Source organism: Glandiceps talaboti, chromosome 9 (assembly GCF_964340395.1).
Source record: "Glandiceps talaboti chromosome 9, keGlaTala1.1, whole genome shotgun sequence".
Classification (NCBI taxonomy): Eukaryota; Metazoa; Hemichordata; class Enteropneusta; family Spengelidae; genus Glandiceps; species Glandiceps talaboti.
In genome coordinates, this window is record NC_135557.1 from 10,384,322 (window position 1) to 10,405,459 (window position 21,138).

The window sequence follows — 21,138 nt, forward strand, 5'->3', positions numbered from 1 at the left end:
TTTGACCTCAGATTGACCTTTATGACACATACATGTAGGTATGATAAACCTGGACAATTGATGCATTCTTGGTCCTGTTTCTGTGAGTAGATTTCGACTGTCATCTCTTCACATTCATACATACACTTGTACGTCTGTGGTGTAATGTTGAGGAATTTGATTGGGAGATCTCCCATTGTAATACTTCATGATGGTGTCTACATTTAAAAAAAAAGAAGAAGTTTTTAACCCCTGTGGCACTGAGGCAGTTATATAGTAGTAAATGGGTAATATTTTCAAAAAATTGTTGAACATTGATGGACTGTCGTTTCAGAAGTACATGTTTACATGGCAACAGTTTCAAATAAAAATGCTAAACAATCAGTAATGCATTGTGTTTATTACATCACTATTACTTGGATCCATAATGTACCTGTCTCTAGAGATGTATTCATAAATACCTTTTGTACATACAAATATAAATTTATCACACATTTTCAAGTTTGGAAAATAAATGTAGTTTTGATAACGTGTAATCAAAAGGGGGTGTAAATTTTAAATTGTAAATCTTATCTTTTGTGAATACTTTTCATATGACATCATTTGTTGAGATTTGATATGAATGTTAAACAATAGCATGACTAGTACATTGTATAGAATCTATTTATGGTATTTATAAATAAAACAAGGAAGGGGGAAATCAATAACAAAATAAAACAAGGAAATAAAGATAACACAATTCTGTGAATTACAAAAAGATGTATTTGTGGACCAGTGTGGCAGTGTAACCTTGAAAATGAAATTTAATAATAGAATGAAAAATCCCAGCACTTCTCATCAATCTAATTAAATTCTGATGTGGGGAGAATGGATCCACTTCTTTATTTGCCTCTCTTTCATTTCATTTATTGTCATTTATTTTCAATTTTGTTGTTTTGGAAAGCAGCGAATCGAAAGAAGCGACAATAGATGAATGAAACAGGTAAATAAAGAATTTGATCAATATTCACCACAATCAGATTTTAATCTGATTGTGCACTTAACTGTACCTACACTAAGACTACAGTGTTGTTTGTAGAGACAGGCAGATTTCATTATTAATAATCTGTAGTATTATTATAAATACAATATTTTTTATGGATCTAAATGACAGTAGACTAGATATCCTTGTGTTAGTATTACACACCATTTGTACACACATGTACATGTACATGTACTGGGGAAAAACCAAATATTGGAGCTTTGTAAGAAATTATTGCTAATGTACAGTAATAATTACAGTAATCTTTTTTATTTATACTGGATAGTTCTTTACATACATGTATATAAACACTTATCTCCCAAGAAGTCCAGTGAGGGCCATCCCTCATGGGTTCAGTGCAGGAGGAAACCGGAGTACCCCGGGAAAACTTGCTTTGTTTGGTAGAGTCAAACTGAATGACGTACACTCTTCTTACTTACAGTGTGGTAAATTTAATCAAACCCTGAATGGGGTTCGAACCCAGACTGCAGTGGTAAGAGGCAAGTAGTTTAACCACTCGGCCACCGACAACCCAACAGTGTGTCTGATATTGTCACCAGTAGCCTGTTGGTGAAGTTAAAAAGTACACTAATGTATACTAATTAACTTGTAGTTGTACATTTGCCGTTAATTCACAGGTTATTGTTAGTTTTCTTGAGAAATGTGATGAAAACATAACAAAAGTTGCCTGCATTGCTATATAATGACAGTCAAGCATAAAAGTTTATTTTAATTCTTTAGAGAAATTGAGGGTAAATATGACATCTGTTGACTTTTGTGATAATGGGATTCATACTCAAGTTGTATATCTGCCATCCAATCAGTGGAAGCGTTACAAGGGCTTCCAAAGTTCTGACTCAACTGATAATTGCTGTCATTAAGTCCTTCAGTTGTGTGTGTACATGTGAAGCAGGAACTAGAAATTTAACTTTCAAAAAAAGATGTCAACAGTAGAGTATACTTTCATTCCGTGTCAAAAGTCATACATTCATGTATCTAAATCCATGTCAAAGGTCACCAAATGAATTCCAGTCTAGAACTGGTCTAGACCAGATCACAGTCTTGAATTGACATAGTCAACAGACATCCCAGTGAGTCTGAGTAATAAACTAATATCAGTTTGAATATCGTTTTCATAGCTATTGAAACTCCTTCGTCACTCTAGACTTGTCAAAACTTAACGATTTCTTTCAGCCGATGTACATGTCAAGTCAGAAAATACTACTACATCATACTTGTTTTGTGTAAAAAAAAATGTACAAGTAGGGATAGCTGCTTGTAAGGTTACCATGGTAACGGGATGACTCATCTCCGCTAATTGAGCCGCAGTGAAAGTGTGAGTCAGGCAGTGTCAGGATCAGCTGTCAGTCAGTATGTTGTTTATGAAAATAGTGTGACTTACTCACCGTGGGTCAGTGATCGCAGTCAACACAATGGGTGAATGAATGTTACAAAAGATAAAAGGACTTGTTGTAAAAGTGGATGGAAACTCAAGACGCCAGCACTAGTAGTACATGAACTTTGTGTCACTCCTAGGGCACACGTTATTCTTGTCCAAGTGTTGGTTCCATGCTACAATCCAAGGTGCTGTTTGCTTCCCGCAAAGCAAGGATTTGAAAACTTTGAAGTATTGGATTGAAACTTTATAATTGACAGGGAGACAATGTAGGTAACATTAACTGATGGAAGTGATCGAGAAACCAAACTGTGCGTCATCCTAGCATATATTATATATATGAATGTTATATTTATAATCAGCGATTGGATTCCGTGTTAAATACTGTTCACTTCTTAACTACATGTACCTGTACATATATATGTAGGGTCAGACAGAACCAAACTTTTGAATTGAGGCATTCTGTGATTAAGATTGCTATGTGCCTAAGTTAACATTACAGCAGACTGCCAGTACAACGTAATTCAGAACTCAAATTGTGTTTCATTCTGGGACACATTCGGTAATTTGCTGTTAGACTTCACTTCTCAGCAAAGTTTTGACAAATTTGAAGTACCAGATTGGAATGTTCTGTTGGCAAAGATGCAATTGATTTGTGTCTAAGTTTGCATGATAACAGATTACCAGTGCAAGTGATCCAGAACTCACATTTTTGGGACACATTCAGTAATTTGATTCTGTGTTAAGACTTTAGTTCTCAGTAAGGTTTGGATGAATTTGATGAAGTATCAGATTGGGACATTCTGTTGGCAGAGAGATCTGTTCAAAAGTTAACAGCAGTGCAAGTTATCTAGAACCCTATTACGTTTCTTTCTCCGATATATATCCAGTGTTTGGTTTTCACGCTAAACTGTTCACTTCTTAGCAAAGACTGGAAAGATATTGAAATACAAAAGTGCGAGTTTAGACAGCAACAGGATTAAAAAAAATGGGATTTGCTGGTGGTACTGATGTGTGTACAACTTCACAGCCATGCCAGTAATCTAGCCGGAACCTGAAGCATGTTTGTGTACGGACACAGCATTCTCATTTAGTAATTCCATCATGCCAGACACTACATGCATTCTGGTCTAAGCAGCTCAGGTATCAGAGATTAGAAGTTAGAACTATTGGAACACAGTCTCTAGGAAGAGATACAATTGATTAATTCTGTATGACGTTACATATGTCAGTCGTGCAAGGTATATACAGGTAATGAAACTACTGAACTGTGATTTGATATGTGAAAATTGACGTTTCTGCCAACATAGACTTAAATATCTCTGGAATAACACCAATTGACTGCCAAGGAAGTTGATGAGTCCAGCAATTTCGGAGACAGTTGACTTTCGATGAAAGTGAATAACTGGAACGAGTAAGCTGTATTGACTGAATGATAGTTATCAAGAACTATAGAGTTCAGTGAACCCAGTCTTGGTATACATACAACTCGTAGAAAGCCAGGAAGCTGTCAATGCCAGTCTGTGTGTCAACCCTTGCATGCTGTACTTATTAGGAAAGACATGATGGGGTGTATTGTGGTAGTCTGAAGCGTGTACAGTGTTGAGCTCTGTGAATGGTTGACATTTCACTGTAAACTGGATATTGGATATGGCTGAAGTACTACACCACAGTGACCTGTAGAGTACGTGATTGTACAGTGTACACAACTGAGATTGGAACTTGGAGAAGTCTGGACAATATATACAATGTACATGGTACATGCAATATTGTATTATTGGCAATAGTAACCACAGTGACTTGTAGAATACAGTTTACTGAGATTAAAACTTGAAGAAGTCTGCATGATATATATGGTGTACATTATATCATTGGCAATTGTTGACCACAGAGACCTGTAGGTTACAGTGCCAATGACAATTTACATACACTTAAAATTTCAGTTACATAGAAATTAATCTACGTGTATGTGTTTAATCTGGAATACAACACCACAGTGACCTGTAGTAGTACGCTACCACTCTGTGTCATTTTTATAAAACCCAATCGTTGTTCTCCTTCAAGTTCAAGTTCAAATAAGTACAATTATATGCATCACAGGATAACCAGAACACTGTGACTTCACAGCTTGTATGTCTACTCCAGTGAAAAGCTTAAAACAGTCACATAATATAAACTCCCTGTACGATACTTCATTACACATTAGCAGGATACATCACATGTAGCTGTGGATTTCTCTTGTTATGTATGAATCTGTTGATCCCATGAACTGATACATGACAAATACATCTGCTATGTTCTCTCTGATATTGAAACGGTGGGTAAAATAATTTACCATGTGTTTATTTTTCTATTAGAATGCCATTTGGGTGTAATTGTTAACCTTATAAGTTATAAAATATGTGGTACATGTATATATTAATAGAAGTTACCTTGTAAATTTTGTAGTCAACATGTAGATATACAAAATGTACCTTATTTTTGGGACCGGTACATTTCACACCTGGTAACCATGGAGGTTTATTTCAACTGTGATTTCCTTGTCACCACCTCACCTACATATCGTAACCATAACAAATTGGTAATGTTTGTTAGTATGTACCCTGAACTCCTGCTCGTTTTGAGTCCTAATGGTCTTTGCTCCTTCTTTACATTCTTGTGTTCTCTTTATTGTACATTTGTACAATGTATTATTTTGGACATCGATTGACATGTTGATTTTCGTTTCAACAGGGGTAAAAGAATGCAAAAGGGCTGTGAAGCTGTGGAAAATGAGAGTAAGGGGCGGACGAACACAATCCGAGTTGAGGCCGGTAATAGTATGTTTTACACCAAGGTAAACACACCCCTTACGTCAGTAGTATGTGGGTATGGTATAACGGTTTCTACTATGGCCTGGCTATCTGGATGTGTCTGTTCATTTTCATTAATCTCATCTGTAATGGTTTTACAACTGACAACAGCTTTACTACCCAGCTATTATTATCTTTTCTATTTTCATAACTGGCGACAGCTTTTAAGGACATCAAATATAAAAAAAATAATGTGATAACGCAACCTACGACAACCTAATCAATGATATGCATGCATGTACAATGTACATGTACAGGCAACCTTGCAATTGCTTCAGATAGGAACACTTTGGATAAAGTTACAGGCAATTTTGCCATTGTTTCAGATAGGAACAATTTGGATAAAGTTACAGACAATTTTGCCATTGTTGCAGATAGGAACAATTTGGATAAAGTTACAGACAATATTGCCATTGTTTCAGATAGGAACAGTTTGGATAAAGTTACAGGGCAGGTGTTTGCCCTTGTTTCAGAATGAGACAGAATGTAAGTGAAAAGTTACCCTTGTTTTTGGTAGGAATATATAGAATACTTCCTGGCTAAGTGAAGCTCAGTTATATTGCCTTCAAGATTTGTATTATCATCTAAAGTGCAATTCTGTAAGATGTCTTCCTCAATTTTGGCAATCTAACCAAATGAAAATCCAACTTACAAAACTTAAACATTCAGAATGTAAAAAAATATTTCAGTTCCAATATGCGTGTTTGCATTTGCGGATTGGAGTGGTATCCATCCTGCCCATGTCAGCAGATTACTGTGCCATCTGATACCCAAGTACAAATACGCATATTGGGACTACAATATATGAAATTATGCTAACTTACTTTCTTCAATAGTAATAGTATGATGAAAGCTCGTCTGTGCAAAAGTTCAGTCTAAGTTAATGGACTGAACTTCGTATTGCACCGATATTTACAATTAGCTCACAAGCCATGGTGGATACCTGGAGAAAGCTTTGGTGAGCTAATTGTAAATTTTGGTGCAATACAAAGTTAAATCCATTAACTAAGTTTAGTTCAAATTTAGTAATTGTCGCAAGTGCTTGAGTTTTGGTTTGAAAAATTGACACAGCATGGAATTCTCTAGCCATACTTACAACCAATATTATGGTAGACAAGTGGGAACTATTAGTTAATCAACTTTCATAAGTTGGGGTTCAAGTCCTCAGATTCTAAAGAAAATTAAAAAGGGTCGTGTGTATTAACATTGTCCTGATTGACCATAGGATTGTAAAGCTGTTTTTGGTTGTAAAATCTGATTTTTTTTACTAATTTCTTACCAAACATTAATGATTCATTCTGCTTCCATTACCTTGCAGTCATTTTCCTTTTACAGATCATTTTAAACCATTCCATATCCATGCTTTCAGATAACCCCTTTCCTGGCAGTATTCCTGGCAATTTTCCAGTACTTCTTATTTCATCAACTTTTGACATTTTTGTTTCCTTGTAGTGATTCCAGCCTTTCATTAATAACATGCTTCCATCTATAAACATAACAGCAATATATGCCACCACTCCAAGAAATACAGACTTTTTTTGGAAACGTTGGGTTCTGGAAAGACATTCCATGACTTTCGATTGATGTATTATGCATTGTTGCCAAAAAAAACAAAGTCATAACTTGTTGCTACATTAATTCGCTGTTCTGTGTTGTTTTTTTCCATGGACACGTAATGTCACATGGGAGTCAGTAGACATGCATATAGCAGAACAACATGCTTACATGCCTCAAAGGAGTGCACCACTTCAGGAAATGAAGGCATTTTCATAAAGTATGGGTTCTCAAGTGTCATGATTTTAAATCACCTTCAGTTACTTGTGACTTCCGAAAAACATGTTGACCTTGTGCATTTATACTTAGTCTAGCATATCTTTGCTGCAGACCATTGCATGATGGAAGTCAACAGAAATAAATTTCATGCACAATGAATATTCATGAGAGATGTGTTACACAAGGGAATAAGCACTCAGGAGTCATGAATATTCATTGGCCAACCATGAATATATTATTTCTGCTGACTCCCATGATGCAATGGCCCACAGCAAAGATACCTTATAAAAGCATAAGATCAACATGATATTTCTCTGAAATTGCAAGTAATTTTAAGTGATGTAAACTCATAAAATGTCTCTCCAGAACCCATAGTTACTGTTTATGAAAATATCTATTATTTCCTGGTGTTGCGTTCCACTTTAATATTATTTTCAAACAGAACCCAAAGGTTATGGAAATGCCTTTATTTCTTGGAGTGGAGTTGCAGTTTAATACACATGTGGCATATTGCTTTATTCTTTAGGTTCACAGAAACACTACTCAAGACCATAATGATGTATAAATGTGTATGAATGTCATTTCTTTCAATTCATATAACTCATGATGCATAATTGTAACTCACATAACATAATACAATGTAATCCATCACACACTGACAGGCAGTTGTAATTGGTTACTTAGTTCAGTTTACTACAAATGCAGCATTCAGTTTGAATGTAAATGACTTGAGGATGCATGCAATAACATCATCATATTTATACGTATGCTCCAATATCACTGTTGTTGGTAAAAATGGAATTCTGTAGGAGAGAAATCCATTTGACTGTAAGGTGGAGATGATCATATCGTGTATAGGATACAGACAAGGAGTGGACCCACTCCAGGGTCTGTGGTTTTTCCATCACTTTGAGGGACAGAAAATCGTGAATGGGATAAAAAATGAAGACATGTACTGTATACTACCAGGAAAGTTTACCAAATAGGAAATATTGCATGGTAGTAAACTATTTCAATTGTATACTGGTAGTGTAACACTAACACTGAACAGTCAGGGTACATACATATACATATATAGAAAGAATATTATCATCACAAGTTCTATTGTGTGTATAAGGTGATGACCCCATGACCTCTACTGACCCCTGATCCCAACACACAGTGTAGCCTTGTGTTGGTATGTTTACATGTAATGTATTGAGTTGAGTAGACACAGTCAGAGTGTACACAGCATTGGTATTCTACAAAATGTACTCAGTTTGATAAATATCCCTTAGCCTGTCTCAATACATATAATGTCCAATGAGTGAAACAACAAACCGACATCATTTTAGTTATAACTGAAATGATGTGGGTTATACAGTAAACATATCCCCCAGTCTCAGCGACTGAAATTGTAGATTATTTAATGTTATTCCCCAATGATTTTGTTGGCTCAGCCAAGGAAAATAAGAGTGACCCAAAAGGACCTTGTAGCGTAAAATCTTTCATGGAATAGTCCAAGAATTAACTGACATGGAAATTAACAGGCCACAACATAAACACGACATAATTTATGTAAGAAATTGATACCAGCAAACTGTTTTGTATATCAGTCTGAGGTCTATATGAAACGTATGTAGACCGGATATATACATGTGTCTGTAATATTGCAAAGATAGGGTAATATGACCTGTGGTCCCTCCCTGCTGATTAGACATGTAACTTATGCAGGCCCTCAGATTCATCTATGTTATATACACTGTGTATATTATATAGGTTTGTTGTCAAATATTTTGACAGACTGTCACTCACACGTTAAAACAAATAAGATTGTTTTCTAAATAAAAGTCTGTGGTATGTCTTTAAGATATGGATTCAGTGGTAGTGAAATTATACATACATTGTATCACTAACTTTGCACATAACTGTGTACAGACTGAGTTATCATAATGAGTTATTACTTAAACTTGAAATTGTTGCCAAAGTAATGACTTGGTAGACTTATTTTCGCTTTCGTTGGAAAATGAAAACGTGAAAATAAGTAGTAACTAAAATGCCTTCTACATAAACAGAATGTTCCAGTCTGGTAGTGGTAATTAGTAAAAATTAGTGTTTGAGAATTACATTGCAGTTGAGATGATAAAATCGCAAAATTTTCTAGTGGTAAAAATATATTAGGTTTGCCTTACAACATGCTGTGGAAAATATAGTATAGCTAATAGATGCACACAATGTAACAATATCACAACACACTTTATTTAGGTACAGTAGAGGTTTCTTCTGATTTACACGTATCACAAAAGGAAAAGCGAGGGGAAGTTTATCATCTACATTGACCAGATTCGAAAATTATTTAATATAAAATGATTAAATCGCATGACTGGGAAGTTGGTGATAATTATGGACTTGACCTACTGAAGCAGTTCAGCAAAATCAGATGCCAAACATCTTTGTGGCGTTACATATCCAGCGACATATAAGACAGTCTGAATAATTATATCTTTGAAAGTAAAGCAAGATTTGCATTGTACTATTGAGAGTTAGCCTGAAGGCCAGACCCTGTGTTGACCTATTAATGGAGTTGTGAATGGAAGAATTGTTGAAATACCAGGTAAAAATACACACACATACACACAGACTGTCTAGATTGTTGCAGCGTCAGAACCTGGCCATTGGTACAGGAATATGTGTGTGTGTGTATTGTATGTGTCATGCACATTGGAATGCAAGTAATACCATCTAACAATATTGGAAATACATGGTATCCTTGCCAAAAGGAACTCTTCAAACTGAACTATGGTTGAAGGATGAACTCTCCAGTACTAATCACATTTAGAGTTTGCTGTAATTTGTAAAGAAAATGATCCTGTCCATGTATTTGTTTATTTTAAAGTTTTCTGTTAGGTTAGGTTTGAAAAAAGGGAAATATCGCATATTTATAATTTAGGCAAAGACCAGACCAGACCAGACCTCTGGGGCCTTTGTGTGTATACAATGTAGGTATGTTTATAGTAATTTAGGCCAGACCAGAGCTTTGGATCTCTGTGGTATATGTATCACATGTAGGTATGATTTTAGACCAGACCAAACCTATGGGTTTCTCTGGTATATATATCATATGTAGAACTGTTTTTAGAAATGTAGTCCAGACCAGGCCTGTGGGTTTCTGTGGGATACATACCACAGAAACATAACGTTAGAAATCTAGGCCAAACTAGACTTATACAGTCCTACATACAAATTGCCAGGTTCTGATGCTGCAATAATCTAGAGAGTCTGTGTGTGTATTTTTACATGGTATTTCAACAATTCATGTATATTTACCACGTGTACAATTACATATATGTACATGTATGCTTGAACTGGCAGTAACTTTTATTATCAAAACTTGAACAACTTGAAATGGTTGAACATAGGAAATAAGTAATTACCACTCATTAATGAAAGCGTTGACTCCATTGAGTAATAATTCATATGAATTATTAACTTATATATAAATTAAATCTTTGCAGTTCAATTTTGATATAACACAGCCAACAATTTATAACGTAGAGTAACGTCTTTAACTCTATACCTTCCAATCAAAAAGCTTTGTCAAATAAATTTCTCTTCTGAAAAAATAGAATTCCTATCTATGAGTATGGGGTTAAATAAGACACTGACACACTTAAGATTTTAGTTAATTTCGATGTCTCGTCAATTTGTTTTGTTTTTGGCAATACTTGAGAATAATAACCACTTCAGTACTGATTTTTTAAAACTTTCTTTAAAATAGATTATTTGCAGTGACTTGAAAAAATAAACAGAAGAATTTGACAAATTAGTAATGAATTAATTTGATATTGGAATTCAAAACATAGAACATACCATTCTGTAATTCTATCCCTTTGCACATACATCATGTACAGTCATTGGTGATATAGATATGTATTTCCTAATTTAACAAGTATCATAGGTATTTAGGGCAAATTCTACAATTGCTGGTGATGAGAAGAGGGATATAAATTATAAGTTATTCTAACAGTCTTTACTGTGACCTCTCTAAATATAAAGATCAGAGGCCCATATCTCCTAGTTCCTGTATTAATGGGACACAAACTTGAGTTTATATGTTTTTCGGGGTGTAATTTTTTCTGCCTATTCTGACATAGGTACTTACAGAATTCTACTTACTGATGTATACTTAATAGTCACTTGCAATAAGGGATTTTACATCTTATTACGGATCTCGTGAGATATTCCAATATGCCTAGCAACCGTGGTTTTCAAACATGTGATCGTGGGCATGCTTTCGTCAGGGTCATGTGTGATGATGTTGAGAACAATAATGTTGCTTTAGAACATTTAACACTTTCAGCTTGACCACCCTCATGTCGTTGCTATGGATGCAATGGCTCACATTGGATCTTGTGAGACCGGCTATGAAATGAAACACAGTTTATTGACTGAACTCAAACCTGGTGGATACAACTTATACATGTAGATGATCCAATAATGTAATTTATTATAAGTATACATTATTTGACTCTAGGCTTGTACTAGTTACAAGTTGATTTGACTTATGACCTGTCTAGCCCTCAGACTTCTTGGCTTCTAGTTGATTTGACCCATGACCTGTCTAGCCTGGACTCCAAGCTTTAAGTTGGTTTGGGCTAAGTCATACTATAGACTGGTAATACTGTATAAATAACCCAATTATCTTCAGACATAGAATTTAGGTTAATAATAATAATAATAATAGTATACAGTATGTGTATAGATCTGTTTTTGTACTGTGGTTGATGATTTTACAAAATTTTCTTTTTTCAATTCAGCAACAGTGAGAAAAAATGGGAACTATTGAGATAGCCTGGAAACAGAAGGCAAAATTCATTTTTTCACATTTTAAATTAAATAAATTGGAAATTTTGTAGTTAGCCTAATAAAATGTCATGGAAACTTTAATAAATTTTATCTACTTAAAATGTACAACCCTTTAGCAAAATCTAAAGTATATCAATTGCTTATTGAATTTGTCATTCTGCATGAAAATTAGTCAAACTACAGATAAGTAACGTGTTACTTGTCTAATCTGTATATGTACTGGTGTTGAACTTTTAAGTGACTTTTTAAAAATACGTTTTAGTTTTTCAACTCGGTGGCATGTAATAAAATTTAGGTTATATAAACCTGGAAATAGAGACAGCGAATTCATTTGTCCCACATTTGAAGATTGTAATTTTTTTAGTGAATGTAATCAGATACCTTGGAAACTTTGGTAAAATTTCACCTACTTAAAACCTAAAGCAAAAGCTATTCTTTATATAGCCAATTCGTACACAATTATTCGCCATTCTTTGACTGCTGGCCAGACTAAGTCCTTAGTTGACCCTGTTGCCACATATATGGTTGGCTGATACCTATATATATATACATGTACACTACACATACACCAGCTGTTTCCAATCTAGCACATATTTCTAGTACTGGTATTACAACCGATGTATTGTGTGTCTGTTACTAGGCACTCAGTTCAGGCATGAAACTTGTCAGCTGTATTAAAAAAAACCAGTGTGATTTGTGTACAAGTAGTCAGACATGATATACTAGAATAGATTTATGAAACATTCTATTGTAAGATGTTAAAAACAGATGATATGCAACGGATAGCAAATCATATCGAAAGGTATTTGAAACTTAGACACGCATGTCAGGGAGATTGACATTTTGCATACATGTATTTGGAGTTTGACATGCCATATTTGGAGATTGATATTCCATATTTGGTGTTTGACTTTCCATATTTGGAGCTTGACATTCCATATTTGGAGATTGGCATTGCATATTTGGAGATTGGCATTCCTTATTTGGAGATTGACATTCCATATTTAGAGATCATATTTCAATGATTATTGGTCAATTTTGTGGGTCAATGGCTGTGTCACTAGGTCATGTTACTAGTAATCTAGGCAGACATGAAACCATACAGTTTCAATGTACAATAGAGTGACCTCATTTCTTTCTGTTTCAATTCCACTTTTTCCTTCCTTTTTGTCTCTCTTTTGTGAGATTTGTGTTGTTGATATGGAGTGTTTGCATTTGTATGTTGTAGTAAATTAAAGCAGTAGGGACAGTCAACTTTGCATCATTTGTCTCAAAGATTTTGTGATGAGTTAACCTGCGCAATCACAGAAACAAGTGTAATTTTACCCCTTTCATATATAGTTGGCTAAATACGCCAATACATTTGTATTAACGATATTATCGACATTTTATCGTATTCTGATGGAAACATTCTGATACATATCTCGGGTAACAAGTGCCTGTGATCCGGGTTACTGAACTCAACTCACAATGTAATGTTCCTACTTTTGTCTGGTCATTGGTTAAAAATTATACCATACATGTATACAGTATAATGTACATGATGTAGAAATTAAAAAATAAAACAAAGCAAAACAGAGTGAAACAACATGAATTGTTTAGTTTTTGTAAGAAATGGACTTTCAAATATCATAATTTGTGTATTAAAAGTCAAACATATATTAAGATCGTATATCTTGACCATTAATATACCATGCAGAGCCAAGTTTAACAAAAAAATATGGAATGTATGCACTTCAGTCGTTCTGTGTCAACACAACACATGTCTACATCACCAGTTCCTCTGTGTTCGAAATATGAGTCAAAAGGTTCAAAATTGCCATGAGTTTCTCCAATTTTTCTTTGATATTACTGGCGCTGATATTATTATGTTATTCTGCAATATTTGTCTTCACTCAGCCAGAAAATACTTGTGACCTAAGAGTTGTCACTATGAGTTGATAGATGAGTAGTGACAAAAGCCCCTTAGGTCACGAGTATTTTCTTTGCCTGAACGAAGAAAAATATTGTTGAATAACATCTAATTATAAATCAGTGTAATGTTTTTAATGAAAGTGAAAGTTAATAGTGTATCTTAATATAGGAATATGAAAGTAGTTCAAGAATACATTCCATATGTCTAAACCTGTTTACAGCCGTGTTCAGCAGTGTGCCCTCTAAGCCAATTTGACGCACCACTGATGCACACAATTGGTAGTGATGCACCAAAATTTGGTTTTCCCCTATCTCTTACTATGTCTCACAACATCAAAATTTGGCTATCATTAGAAGGCACACTGGTGTTGCGATACATCGTTAGCTGGTCTTACCACGTAACCAATAGGAGGGCTAGTAGGTATGATCAGCCTGCTAACTTGTATCTCGATAGCACAGCAAACAGGTTATCATTTATCATAAGATAATGCTATCCCAGTTGACGGTCACATTGCGTGTCACATGTATAGTATTCATGTACATGCAAGTAAGTGAAGTTTTATGATATTAATAAGTTTATGGAGTAATTTAACATACGTATGGGAAAGTGAAAGTAGTTAAAAAATATGTGCATATTGTCAAAGTACTTGTTTATATGTTGTAAACTCAATTGATGGTCACAATGTGTATGACTTTGATAATATTTATACCGATGTGTAAATAGTGCATTTATGGTATTGAAAAGTTAACTATTGTACATTTTATGAGCTATGTATAGAGCTATCCGATTGTATTACAGACTGTGTATGACTAGTCTAACTCTCTAGGCTATGTGCAAATAGTTGATTTATGGTATTGAAAAGTTAACCACACTTCATTTTATGAGCTAGGAGGATATTATGGTAATTGAGTGTCAGAATGTGTACATGACTAAGACAATATTTATATCTGTGTATAAATAGTGGGTTTATGGTATTTGTATGTGTGCAAAAGTGAAAGTTGTTGTAAAAATTGTATATGGTATATCTGATGATCGCAGTAGAAGCATGAAACTCTGAGTCATGGCTTATTACATTCTTATTCCTTAGATTAGTCTATAATACTCTACTACTGATATTGCATTGAGGACTGTTCTCTCCAGTGAGACACTATAAATATACATAGTACACACACACACACACACACACACACACACACACACACACACACTCTCTCTCTCTCTCTCTCTCTCTCTCTCTCTCTCTCTCTCTCTCTCTCGACATTGTATATGAGTACATACATACACACACATGTACATGTATATATACGTAATATGTATTCTAGTCATTCAATTGCAATAATATCCTCATGGCTCATATATATGTACATGCAGCATTACTTCTGCAATTTTGTGTACAAGGACTTGTAAAGCCATGTCTAATCTCTACCATTGTAGTATAATTAGGTGAAAAATATGTAATCGTGTGTTTCTGATAATATGGCCACAGAAAATAGGGTAGGTGGGTCGAGATTTTATTTCATTTTACATGTATTATTATCTTTTTAATAGTTTATATTTTTTGAAAAATATTGCTTTGACCCAAACACAAACAAAATGTCGGTCAGAATACCACGTCTGTGATATTTTGATGAAATATGTACAGACATCACTGGGGAAAGAAAACAGATGTGTGTGAAGATCAAAAAGACAGAATTTATTTATTTTTTTTTTTTAAATCATAAAATGTTTAAATAAAATAGGTTTAGGGTTCGAGGCGTAAACTAGGGTTGGTCAGATTATTTGAAACAGACTTTTTCTAACTTGGCCTTAGTATGTAGTACAAAGTAATTGATGGTCAATAACATACATTCAAGTAATCAGGAGTAAAAACAAACTGCAAGTTTTTTTGTTGTGAATTCACACTTTATCAAGGTTATAGCAAGGACATGTAAATAGAAACTAGTGATAAATGAGTTATTTGAAAACTGTCCTTGTTGTTGTTGTCACAAATGGCAGTGTTTGGCACTGCTACCAGCTAACAAGGTTTGGATGCTTGTTTTCATGTTTTTCAAGTATTTTTGATAAAGTTGAAGAGCCCAGTGGGAACATCTGGTAAAAGTAACACTGTTCAAGATAGTTACTATACTCCAGTAAACAGATTGATAAGGTTGGAACTTCAATAATAATTATAGTGATGATCTATGATACACAACCAACTTGCTTCTTTTCATATCTACGTTATGGCAATGTGAGTGTTGCCTTCCTGAGGACAAACTGACGATGATAACTGTTCACCACCGCTAGATGGCGATGTGGTGAATAAATTGTCCCATTGTCCTGAGTAAGGCAACAGTCATGTTCCAGAAACGTAGATACAATGTATGAAAAGAAGTAAGTTGGTTGTGTATCAAGGAACATTATATATCAGTGACTGTATACCCACAGTTTGCTAGGAGACACAACGAAAATCACAAGGAAACTCAAGTGCACTTTTGCCTAGTATCCCCAAAAGTCATGGATGCTGGAGTCATGATAACTTGACTGGCTTGCTCTGAATCTGTTGCTTTAAATGTTTTTTATGGTATCAGCATTTTTTTCTGAGGTTTCATAACCCAGGGGGAAATTTGTTAAAACTGTTGGTGCACCCTGAAGGACAGTATGGTAATCTTCAATGTGGCAATGTGATACCAAGTCCACACTTGCTAATGTCTCTACAACCTACTCTGTAAACTTTTTCCTGTACTTAACTATCCATAATCCAGTCTCCTTCATTTTATCAGATCTATTAAACATCTGTAATCCCAATGTCACAATCTCATCAATTGTATCTGAATTCTGAAACAAACTACATTGACATGTACAGATATATGGTACACAACTTATGTAGTAGACCAGAGGTCTTCAGTCTTGCCAAACTTTTATTCTGTTTAGAATTTAGTGGGTGTCACTGTGTACCCATACTTAGACTTTTACGTACCTCAATGCCCATTGAATTATGGTATGAACAACTTAGAGTGACTTGCTGCGGATATGCAAATGTACTGGTTCAAGTCTCACTGCTGTTATTTGTTGTCGATTTGAGCCTCTCCACTGTGAATGGTCAAATTCCTTGGGCAATACCTGAATCATGATTGTGCCTCAGTCTACACAGCTGTATAATCTGGGACCTGGTAAATTTGAGACGTGATAGGATAGAGGTTGTTATATGAAGGATAAATTTGATACAATGCGCTAGTTTGCAAGTGAACTGTATATGCTTTTCAGGGAGTTTCAAGAGGAAGTATGAGAGCCGATGTGCCACTATAGGTCTATGCATGGTCTAATTAAATTGTTGTGAGCACATCTTAGTGAAAGTGCTAAATGCAAACTGACATTGTTATCATTAATATCAATCAATCCTCAATTTTAAAACACTGCGCTACTGCCGATAAGGAAATCCTGATATTATAAGATATTAAATTTTACGTAACACTTTTAGTATTACACTATAATTTTGATAAATGTCAGTCATTTCTTCAACTACTTCACATACCTGTGATACTACTAGTATTTCACGTGTTAATGTATGTCATGTGTTGTTGATATAACATTTGATTCCCAGCATTGCTAAGGTTATAATTAACTCAATAACTGTAAATTCTTAGAATTGTTACCTCAATGGCATATACATATATATACATGTACATGTCTGCCCATGTCTGTCTGATTTTGTCAGCCACAATGTCAATATACAGTAATTTAGAACCTTAAGTTCATGAACTACTGTACTTGTATACATTTTTGTACAAATATAAAATTGTATACAAACTGAGTTTTATACATAATGTAAGCTAGGTTACTTTACTTAGAATGATTTGCTTAAAAATCAAAGTGAGACACCTAGAGACAGTGTAAACTTAAGTATGTGCATAATCCCCCTTCCCCCCCAACAACCACCACACACACACACATACTGTTCATTCTCACAAACCAGAGTTATTATTTCTACCACTACATTTTGAATGTGGGAGGCTCGTTAAGAAAGTTGCCGTAAAACAGGCCATGGTTTGCGACGATGACACTGTTCGAAATGGCATATTCTGCAGCATGCACATCTCTGGGAAAGAGATCTGGTGCAAGTGACTTTGGATCTCATTTCCCCGGACTCTCCTCTGGGTGGCCTCGTAGTAGAGCCCCCAGTGGTGAGAGTCTGGGTAACCAAGACTAGTGGCCTCGTAGTAGAGCCCCCAGTGGTGAGAGTCTGGGTAACCAAGAATAAAGAAAGTCTGACGGTCTAGCAGCTAGACTATACATTGTACATGCATGTACTCCAACAACTCTAAGGGAAGTAATACTTGCTATATATTTGCATGTACATGGCACCACTAGAGAGAGTTCCAGACTGTGATTACACATACAATGGGTATATATATATTAGTGTCATTGGTCACAGTGTTTATATTGCCAGCCCTGCTCCAATGGTACATAAATTTACATCAGGCATACCGTACGTTATGCAATCTTATAAATGTATTCTTTGTATTTTTTTCAGGTGCCATTGAACAGAATAGACCCAAATGTTGCAAGTAGTACCAATGGGAATGATAGTACAGGTAGTAGTCCTAGTTCAAGTCCACTAAACAGAGCTCAGGCCAGTGTACGAATCAAGAGAATGGCACAGTAAGTATGAATATTTACTACCCTAACCCTAACCCCCCCCCCCCCCGACACACACACACACACACACACATACACACACACCAATAGTCGGTTTGTCTGTATGGTTGGTATGATAAGTACAAGTAGTAGTCAAAGTTCAAGTCCACTAGACAGAGCTCAGGCCAGTGTGCGAATCAACAGAATGACACAGTAAATATTTGCTCCTTCACCCCCCCCCCCCCCCCACCCCCAAGTTACCATTGCTAAAACTCCACCATCTTGTATGGCAAAAATCTATATGTTTTCTTTGTAGGTATCACGAAGGCTCCACTAGATTTCCTAAATTAAATGAATGTGCTCACTTTCATTATGATAATGTAGAATTTGGACAAATACAGGTGAGTTTCTAATATCTATTCTCTTTGTGACAAAATACTATGCCAGAACCACAAGATGTGCAAGTGTGGCATACTCAGGGGTATTTGCATTCATGCTTGCAGTGTTTCCTGCTGCACTTTGACACGAATTGTGAGTTTTGATGATAATACAGCTATGTAACTGTTGAGCAATTACTGATTTATTTCAATTATATAAAAATTAAATGAAGCAACCAGAGCTCAAATAACCCTAGTTAGTACGCCACACTTGCACTTGTGCCCCATGTGGTTCTGTCAATAATATTGAAAGTAATGATTCGTGTAAGTTGTCCCTCAAGTGATAGTGAAAACAGGTATTGTAAGCAGGACACTCTTTATCAATGGCTAACCATTCAAAGCAGGGAAAACCGGATCAAATGTACAACACACAACCCCTAAGTGTGCTCACAAGCTAGTCTAAAAACTATACATGTTGGCTTGTTTTCTATGATCTCTCTCCCATCTGCAGTTAAATGGACAAATTCTTCAGTAGCATTACATTACCTCTGTCGGTAATAAGAGGGACATGCCATACTAAAGAAAGCCATTTGACTATATGGTGGAAAGAGAGAGAGAGAGAGAGATAATAGCAAATGAGCCGACGAGAGAGAAAGCTCATGGAAAATGAGCCCACACATATAGTTTTTAGATTACTCACAAGTATAAATTAGATGGGGAGATATGTAACTTGTTTATTTGATTTCGAATGGCTCCAATGTCCCAAGGCAGAAATTTTTTTTTTTCAACCTCGCTCAACCTCATCCAGTCATCATTACCATTAATTCTGTAAAAGCCTGAAATAGAACATATTGGAATTATTTGATACTGGATGCCAGAGATTATGGGTTGTGGACAGATATGATATATTAGTATTGTTCACAGATTATCTATAGGCCTTTCAATAAATCAAGTACTTTGTTTGGAATCTGTAAATAGCCAGAAATCCATAATTGGTCCGGAATCCCGTAATTGGCCCGAAATCCATAATTGGCCCGGAATCCTTAATTGGCCTGGATTCTGCAATTGATTCAGAATTCTTATTGTTCTGTGCTGCAGTTAGTTTTATTATTACAATATTCTTATTGATTATTGCTATTATGTAATATGTATTACGTAATTATCATGAATCAATACTATTAAAATAACTATCGTTCAATCTCTGTCATTGTTCTAATACAATACAGAGAATGTATCTAACAATGACTTTATATCAAAAACAAACTAGAAAACAGAATGCCATCCAGTGAAATATGATAAAATGATTATAACTTGATCATCATGTGTAACCATAATGTAATGGAAATCATCTTGGTTTTATGAAGCATTTGGCAATAAGTGATGATTAGTTCAACCCTCATATCCTAAAATGGGAGATGTCCTCATGTGACACTTCCTTAAAAAATGGCTGAAACTGGATTTACAGGGCTTCTTTGGAGAGTAACTGTACAGTTGAAAGAATTAGTATCTCCTTTAAAATAAAATAAGTTAAATAAATAAATAAATAAATAAATAAATAAGATATATTTATTAAGTAAATAACCAAAGTATGGCGTATTGAATCATTATTCTTCAACCATAATTTCCCCAAATCATACTTTGTTTCTTTTTCGTTGTCCAAAAGTTGGTAAACGATTAGATATTATTCCAAATATTTTTCTTCATTCAGACAAAGGGAAATATTAGTGACCTAGGGGGCTTTGTTAGTATGAGTCGCAAGACGAGTAGTGACAAAACCCTTAGGTGACAAGTATATTGTGGCTGAATGATGAAAAATAATGGGGAATAATAATTATAATATTAGCATCAGTAATATCAAAGACAAATTTGGGAAAGTAATGGCAATTTTGAATATTTTGATTCATATTTCAAACACAGCAGAACAAATGACCTATACATGTGTTGTCATGACCAGGGTATAAATTTAATATATTTTTGTTCAACTTGGCTTGTACATGGTATAATATGCATTTTGAATCTTCATAATTTCTTTCATAATATCTATAAATAATCTTTATCATATTTTGTTTCTTTTTTATCCTTTAGGTACAAATCCTGAATGATGAGATAGAGGAATCTGAGTCGAGTCACCGGCAGCCTGATTTTCAGTTCACTGTCAGAGTCATGTGTCACAAAAAAAGCTGGACTCTAAAACGGAGTTATGAAGACTTCCGTGTCTTAGATAAACATTTACATCGATGTATTTATGATAGACGGTATAGTCTCCTAGTGGAATTACCTAGAGGTGAAGCTATCACCGGAAATAATGAGGTAAGAATGGTGAGTTGTGGACGTTTGAATTCATGATAAGTTGTGGACACTTGAAT

General features: G+C 35.0%; 1 protein-coding gene across 3 annotated transcripts in view; it reads left to right on the top strand.

Annotated features, from left to right (window-relative positions):
* Positions 1-21,138, top strand: part of LOC144439652 (uncharacterized) — a 61,360-nt gene that overhangs the window by 13,521 nt on the left and 26,701 nt on the right. For all 3 annotated transcript variants that reach the window (XM_078128892.1, XM_078128893.1, XM_078128894.1), the window contains exons 3-6: positions 5,130-5,232; positions 18,292-18,419; positions 18,712-18,796; positions 20,858-21,082. In XM_078128892.1, coding sequence (XP_077985018.1) covers positions 5,130-5,232; positions 18,292-18,419; positions 18,712-18,796; positions 20,858-21,082 — 541 coding nt within the window. The remainder of the gene's footprint in view (positions 1-5,129; positions 5,233-18,291; positions 18,420-18,711; positions 18,797-20,857; positions 21,083-21,138) is intronic.